The sequence below is a fragment of the Stylophora pistillata genome, chromosome 10 (assembly GCF_964205215.1).
Source record: "Stylophora pistillata chromosome 10, jaStyPist1.2, whole genome shotgun sequence".
NCBI lineage: Eukaryota > Metazoa > Cnidaria > Anthozoa > Scleractinia > Pocilloporidae > Stylophora > Stylophora pistillata.
The window spans coordinates 21322998-21331500 of NC_142528.1; the positions used below are offsets into that span (position 1 = coordinate 21322998).

Below are 8503 nucleotides of genomic sequence, written 5' to 3' on the forward strand. Positions count from 1 at the left end.
GATCCATAAAAATGTCTTCCGAATTTTCTGAGAATTTACTTGTTTGTAATAGATTCCGAAAATAACAAATGACGGTACCAAAAGTGAAACTAACTAGGGAGGGAAAGATCGCGGGAAAGTCCCTCTGTAGGGGATTCCCGGAAATGATATATGTGAAGCCTGATTGGCTTGTAGCGAGGGCGGGCTTCAACTTTATCATCCGGGAAACGGTGACGTAGTTCGGGTCGATTTTCAACCAATCAGAAACGCTGAATCAAGCGCGGGTTCTTAGAAATCGGGGGTTTTCACCGAAAAAAACAATTGGGGTCAGACTTTTTGGAGTTGTTTTTAATATATTTGTAAGCCTATTATTCCCAGAATGAAAACTCGCTGGGCGCTTAAGAACACACCAGAACAGAGGAGTGAAGCATTCAGTAACCATTTTTACGGCAAAGAAAGGTAATTTGTTCCTCTCTTAAACCGAAAAACGAAATGTTACGTTTACTCGACAAGTCACTATTTTTTTTTCTCGATCACTGTAACTACGTATCCCTTGCCTAGATTTTTTCAGCACCAAGAGGAAAATATTAAGTTTCAGCCAAAATTCGACGAAGTTCAAAAACCTTCAATTTGGTTACCACCTGTCTTCTTGAAGAGGTTTAAAGTGCTGACGTTACCTGATTTCAACTTCTGCCTCGCACATTTTAATTTGCAACTTAAAATTTGTCGCTAGTTTGCTCATATCTGAACCCACTCTGCGCTAGACGACATTAATCGAAAATCAATGGCGCTTGAAATGTGTTCTTGTACTTCTTCTTGCAGGTTTTGCGAAAATGTCTTTAGACATTGCGTCAAGTGTAGCTTTTCATCCCAACAGACAAGCGGTACGTTCTCTAAAGTGAAACTAGCGAGCTTTTAAATCGAACGCGTATATTGCTTTCGAAATGTGAATTTCATGTGCTTTGCATTACGTGGGTGACCACGCCATCAACTCAGCGACCCGACAGTTTGTTTACTTACTGAAAGGTGCTTTGTATTCTTCGAATTATGGAGTTTATTTTGAAGGCTAAATCAAGATTACACTTTTCAATCTGGCTGGTGGATAAATCATTTGTTAATACTTGTGGTCTCACTTCCAAGAAATCAGCTCTCCATAATATTGCGTTATTTCTAATTCCACGCGAGCTACGAGCACATCAAAAGTGTGACCGCCTATAGGTTAGCTTTTGTGCAGCAGCCTGAAGCAAACAAATTGGGCTTAGTTTCAAGATGAAAGGCTTGATCAACGTAAAATTGATAAATATATCAGTTTTCTCTCCGTTTTTAAGGTAATTGTAGTGTTTTTAGTACAAAAACTCATACTTTGATCACAAATTCTTGGAAAGAATGATTTACGTTAAGCTGCAAAATCATTTTTGGATCTGTGACAGGGCTTGCAGATCAAGTATGCTAATGACTTGGCTTCTTTTAGTAATAGTTTTCTCATGGGGGAAAAAATGTAGATTGTCATGTCTATAGCTAATAAAAGGGATTAGTATCACAAAAAGGATAGGGTTGCTCACAGTTAAGAGCAATCATATGACTACATTGTCAGACAAATGACAAGAATGCTTTCAAAAGATACAGGAATATTGTGGTACGGTACTTTGACCTTGATATGCAATGGCGCAAATGGAAATTGACACCCAACGGGAAATTGCAAGTTTCTGGGACAGACTCAGACAAGTTTAAAAGAATTAGTGTTTTTAGAAGGTTAGTACTCAGAGGTAAATATGTTAAAGGTCGTAACAATAAATCAGAGTTATGCTATTTATAAAATGTCACTTTCCAATTTGATATATACAGAATGGGGAACTTGCTGTGTCAATGTTAAAAAAGTGGCTGTCATCATATGGTCACCCATCAACAACCGGAGGACCAATTATAGCTTCTACAATCACAATTGAAGCCATTCAAGATCTGTTGCATTCAAGTGGCTTCCCTATTGAAGGTGTGTATGAGTTACTCACAGCACAATTTTATAGCATGTTTTGTGTCAAAGAGAAATAATGAAGGCCTTATGATTAGAGTATGGGTCTCATGATATTTTTGCCCTTTCCAAGAGAAAAAAAATTTTCTAAGAAGTAACATAGATTTTTCTTAATTTCTGTCTTTGGTGACAGCGCCCCAACATGTAGACTTGTGTCCTGGACCATTTGAAGACACGCAATTTGATGCAGTTGTGGATGTTGAGACCTCTGATGATTGTATGAATGATGGAGGTAAACCATGTTTATCCCTGTTTTTTTCTGCATTCAAATTCTGACCCTTCCCGTCAGATTTGTTTCTAAAATTTTGTAAGCAATTCATGGTTTCTCTGGATGTTTCAGTCCCTGATGCTCAATGGAATAGAATTGTGTCTGTGACTGAATAATCAGTTTACTGAATCCTAATCAAATTATACATAATTGCTTTCCAAAATTATTGAATGATATACCCAAAACTGTTTGGTATGATATGACTGTCTAAAAGTATGTTGATTTTACCTATGCATTGCATTAGTAATTAATCAGTTTGTGATAATTATAGCTGTTGCAGATCTGAAATTTACAGACCTTGATGCTTGTTCAGAATATGGATATGGTGGATCTGACCTATCAGAGGATGAAATCAACTTTTTCCAAGGTTAATACTACAGTGTTTTCTTAGATAATGGTCACTATTTAGGGAAGAAATTCAATCTTTGAATGAATTGAAACAAATGGTTGAATTTTGTCACTGGTATGGGGAAAAGAAGTGTGAAGCCTATTGGGAAATGGAAATTTCCAGATTGAGTGATAGGATTATCACTCAAACAGGTCAAACTTTCAGGTTGCTAATGTTTTTATAACATAACCAAAGTAAAGCGCGTGCTCTGATTGGTCAATTTAGCATCCCCCATTTGCCCATGGGTGTACACTGCTGACGTGAGCAAATGCAAAGACTATTTTTACGCGCGCGCTTGTTTTTTCTGGTCGAGTAAGATCTGTTAAATAAAAGGGAACTCTTTAGCTACAATGTATCAATGCTATGTTATAAAACAAATGGTAAACACCACAGCGTACACTATTGAGTTATGAATGCACTTGAGAGGTTTGCTAAGCACTCAAGAAGCTAGAGTCGCTCTCGGCTATTGCCTCGAGCGACTCTTACGCTTCTTTCGTGCTTAGCAACCTCCCACGTGCATCCATAACTCAATAGTGTACGCTGTGGTGTTTACCATTTGTTAAAAATGCATGATTTCTTATAACAGATCTGCCGCTGAGTCCTGACTCACCATTGCTCTGTGATTCAGCTGATATTGACTTTGGATTTGATTCGGGAATTGAGGCTGAGATGGATGAACCTCATGGTAATAATTATATATAATTTGGTAAACCCTTTACACACTAGCATCAGTATCCATGTTCTCCTTACTCTTCTCTATACCTCTCCTTTGGCACTGAAAAGGAGAATTGTGTATTAATCAAAAACTTCTTAGGTTGGTGATGATTTCTTTTGTTTTCATGATCTCAATGAATAATTCAGTCATATTAGCTTTAAGAAGGAGTAACATGCTGGCCATTCTTTACAGTAAAATGAAAAGTGTTTGGTTTTAATTTCAACATTCACTCTTGATAGATGGAGCAGAAGACAAGGATGGGAAAAAAGAGGAAGGAAAGACTTGTGAAGACAAGAAATCCACTGATGAATCAAAGCCAAATGACAGTCAGAATGAGCAGTCAAGTGCAATAAAGCCAGTAAACAGTAAGTCTTATTTTTCAAGAAGTGTTCTTTTACCATATTTGTACACTCTCTAGTTTAAAGGTTGAAAGCTGTTTGTTGTTGTGGTGCACTAGGTACTGCCACAGTGATAGTTGAGGGATGATATCATGTAAGATCACAATCCCAGCATGCATTAAAACTCGCAATCCAGAGTCTGTTTTCAGTGCTAGGAGTTAGGGTCATAGAAGAACACTCCCTATATTTTTTTGTTCTCTTTCTATAACTAATTTTGTTAATCACCCAAATTTTACTCCATTTTTGTGAAGTGAAAATAAAGTTTCTTTCCTTTGGATTAATTCTATCAGAGGACACAAAAGCAAAGGACAAGATGAAGAGAGTAACAGAGGAGAAAGATGTTGAGGATGTTAAGGAAGAAGGCGATGATAAAGATGATGAAAACGAAGATGGTGAGAATTCAAATGTGATTAAATCAGTGGCATGTTGTCAACAAAAAGAATTCTTAATAGTTTGTAGTTCAGCAACTCAGTGATATTTGTCGATCAACAATTATGGCTGTAGTTTCAGTATCCATCTGACTAAAACTGTGACTTTCTTTAGAATTAAACAAATTATTCAGTTGATATTTCTTGCCAACTTTTTGTAAGAATTTGCTCCTGATTATGACCTATTCCAATTTTTTATAATATTATGAAACGTGATGTTGTTTTGGTATGAATGAATGCATTATTTTAATTGAACAAAATGTGCCTACCATCAAATTTTTGAGGTCAAAGTATTCGATCTTTTGTTGGCATGTAATTCTTTAGAGGTAATCCATGTGGGTGGGGAAAAGAGATTATTTCATGAAAAGTTTGCACAAACAATTTTTATTCACAAGTTACAATGCCTTAAAAAAAGGAAAAAGAAAAAACCAAAATAAATGAGTGAGCACAGCAAGCGAGTTTTTTGATGCATCGCAAATATAGTTATTAACATGTGAATAAAAATCGTCCAAGCACTAATTCCACGGTAGGACGTTTTTACTTTACGTACTTTTTCTTACCGACCAACAAAGTCAAATATTGGAAGCAAACCACAGTGTAAATCTAAGTGTGTATGAAATAAAATGATTTTTGCCTTGAAACACCTCTGAACTTATGTCCTTGATCATGTTTCTTGTAGATCTTCCGCACATTCACTGCCAATACCTGTGGGAGTTCCTTCATCAGATTTTGCTGGAAAAACAGAATAAGTATATTGCATGGAAAAATCAAACCAAAGGAGTGTTTCGTCTTCTTGACCACAATGGCTTGGCCCGCCTCTGGGGAAAACAGAAGAACAGAAAAAATATGACATACGAGAAACTTAGTCGTGCTCTCAGATACTACTACAGCAAAAACATCCTCAAAAAGGTGCCTGGTCAGAGACTGACTTACAAGTTTGTTCGAAATCTCAATGGAAAGAAGTATCCTAACTGAGCTAGATGCCATTAAGTTGAACATTGTAATCAATCGTACGTGAAACGAAGTTTGCTTAGTAATCCGATTTTGCAGATAAGTGCAAGGAGTGATGAATTATGTCTGCTATTTTCAGAGCCTCTGTTTTCGGATGGTTTTCGGAATACCATTGCCAGTTGATAAAAAGCAACGTTAAGTAAAGAATACCTCTAGATTCTTATAGGACAGGCAGATATCTCTAATCATAACAGCTGAACTAACTTGTAACCCCCCCCCCCCAAACTTGGCATTTTGTGTGCATTTGTAAATATTACATTGACAGTTCACACCCCAACTCCGTATGGTTATATTCTCCCCAATGTTTGCTATACATTTTCTAAGATGCGGACAAGGAGAATTTGACTAACGAAGCCTCCTTAGTTAGTGATCATTTCTTTTATTCTCCTGACCTTAAAGTGTGATTCAGAAGTGATATTGTAAGGAGAAAGTAGTTGCTGGTCACTCTTAGGGGTCAGCGGATTAAGACAATTTCGATTGACTTTATGATTATTGATTAAGGCTATGGTTTCTCATGTTCATATGGAACAAATAAGCAGACAGAATCGAAAATTATGAACTTTCAAGCTGTTCGAAATATTCGAACAGCAAAAGAACTGTGTGACAGAGACCTAATTACAATCGCCAATGGAAAACGTGTTCTCTGAAGTATTTTAATCCTTTGAGGAATATTGACATTTACATTTTCAGTGTCTTCACTATTACTCGCAAAGGAACAAAATCTAAGGCATTCAAAACGCCCTTTGATCGTTTGATCCAGTTATAGTAATAAAACATCTCAAACGTGTAAATAAAAAATAAAATCGTTCAAAGTGTTTTGCAAATTTGATTGTAGATATCAGGTTACCGTTGACTCGTTAGAGGGTATTCCAAGATAATTTGGTTTTAATGAACTGGCATAATTTGTGTATTGGCCACCGTAAGGAGTTTCTAAAGCTGACGTATCAAGCGTTAGCCCTCCATCTGTGCCACAACATACTCCCTCTATGGGAGACCTCTTTGTGACCGTAGCCATGCACACACACGCAGCACCAGTTTCTTTTGAAATTTATCCCCTTTATTCTTACCATATCGGCCCATTATTCAACAGTGAAACCATAGTTCAGAAGACAGAACAAACCGAACTACTGATAATAATAATAATAATAATAATAATAATAATAATAATAATAATAATAATAATAATAATAACGAATTTTTATACAGGATTGAAAACCCATCAGTGTGTAACACTGTTGTCCTTGGGGTCCTGTCAAAATAATAAATAAATAAATAAAATAAAACTTAACAAGATATAATCATTGATCTTAAGGTCTAGAAAAGCATACAATAAAATAAAATGCTCTGAAAAAGGATACCTATAACCACGTTTAGATCGAATTTTTAACTAAAATAATCTCGCAATTTGTTCTTAAATTTCAGTCTCGAATCTAACGACCTTAGTTCAGCAGGCAGGTTGTTGAAAGACTTTGCTCCTTGGTAATAGAAGCTCTTTTTACCAAATTCTAAACGTACTTTGGGTAATTTCACTGATATACCGTTATTCCTAGTGGCCTTAGGATGAACCAGTCTTTCGAAGTAGTTCTTAAAGGGTGTGCAAACATTATTCAGGAGACAGTCGAAAACAAACAAACAGCTTTTACGCTTGATCAAATTGTTTACGGATGGGGGATTAAAAGAACTATTGCCAATAACTTTAAAGCCTCGTCGTTCGATCTTCTTTATCATTTCCTTTCGGTAATCCGGAAAGCTAAGACCAAGTGTTCCGCAATAGGTAAAAATAGGTGCGATCATGGTGTGATAGATCGATTCTGCACACTTTTGGTCGATCAAAGGACGAATTGATCGCAAGAGATTAATTCTGGTTGCAGCTTTTTTATAGATTCGGTCAAAATGTGATGCAAGGTTTAGTGATGAGTCAAGGTGAACACCTAAGTACTTATAGGTAGAGGTGTTATTGATGAGTGTCCCATTAACAGAAAGTTTAAGTTCCTTGTCTTGAAGGTTGATTCTTTTAGCTGTTCCAAATAACATAGACTCCGTCTTGTCCTTTTTTAGGTTAATGATCAGTTCGTTGTCTTTAAACCACTCGCACAGGTTATTCATATCCTCGCTAAGGCTTCTCTGTATAGTATCAATATCTTTAGAAGAGGTAGAGATGACTGAATCGTCGGCATAAGTGATAATCTTCGAGTGTTGAAGCGGTTTATGTACATCGTTGAAAAAGATAATGAATAAGATAGGACCCAGGATACTTCCCTGAGGAACACCTGTGAGAATAGGTTGAGGTTCTGATAGCACGCCTTTATATTGGACAACTTGTGATCTGCAGAAAAGGTAATCAGTGAACCATGCGAGTTCTGTTCCACGAACTCCGTAAGTTGAAAGCTTGCTCAGGAGGCCAGAGTGACTGATGGTGTCAAACGCCTTTGATAGATCGATGAAAACACAGCCTGTCAGGTTACCATTCTCACCTTCTCTTCTGATAACATCGGTTAGATGAGTAACGGCCAGTTCAGTAGAGCGCATGCGACGGAAGCCGTACTGAAAATGAGAAAGTAGACCATTCTGTTCAAAATGAGCCATCAGCTGCTTAAATACCACTTTCTCCAGGATCTTTGACATTGAAGGAAGTATTGAAATAGGCCTATAATTGTCGATTTCGGCCATTGAACCAGATTTAAAAAGTGGTACAATTTTAGCCGCTTTCCAGTCAGTAGGTATAGACCCTGTTGCGAGAGACAGGTTAATTATATGCGTGAGAGGCTTGGCTATTATATCAGCAGAGTCCTTTAACATTCCAGAAGGAAAGTTGTCAAGGCCAGAGGACTTATTTCTCTTAAGGCTCTTTAATGCATTAAAGACAACCTTATCCGAGACTGATCTAAACTCAAAGTTCACTAGCGGCTGCTGAGTGTCTGTTGTAAGGGGCCTTTTCCAGACAAAATTACAAAGAGGGAAGATCTTTCTTTTTAGAGATCCCGCAACATCAGTGAAGAATTTGCAGAACGAATTTGCAATAACCTCTTTGTCGGTTTCTACTGCTCCATTAACGAGAAAAGCTGCTCCTGGTTCCTTTGTAGACTTTGTAGGGTATAGTTTTTTAATAGCTGACCAAAATTTGTTAGGTGAACCCACAGTCTCCTCTAAGAGTTCACGGTGATACCTGCTTTTGCAATTTTTTACCATACCGTTAACTTTGTTTCGTTGGCGCTTGTACGAAGACCAGTCAATTTCACGATTTGTCTTTCTCGCTTTTCTCAAAAGCTGATCTTTGGTATTCATTT

General features: G+C 37.1%; 1 protein-coding gene across 2 annotated transcripts; it reads left to right on the top strand.

Annotated features, from left to right (window-relative positions):
* The first annotated feature begins 30 nt into the window (after positions 1-30).
* On the top strand, positions 31-6028 carry LOC111326010 (uncharacterized). 2 transcript variants are annotated; one of them, XM_022929936.2, is made up of 9 exons: positions 31-438; positions 802-863; positions 1825-1969; positions 2142-2240; positions 2548-2643; positions 3251-3349; positions 3619-3744; positions 4068-4169; positions 4885-6028. In XM_022929936.2, exons 2-9 carry the CDS (start codon positions 813-815, stop codon positions 5178-5180), a joined length of 1014 nt encoding a protein of 337 aa, XP_022785671.2. In that variant the 5' UTR covers positions 31-438; positions 802-812; the 3' UTR covers positions 5181-6028. The 2 variants fall into 2 exon arrangements, with proteins under 2 accessions (XP_022785671.2, XP_022785672.2); XM_022929937.2 differs by lacking the exon at positions 2142-2240.
* Positions 6029-8503: the final 2475 nt, after the last annotated feature.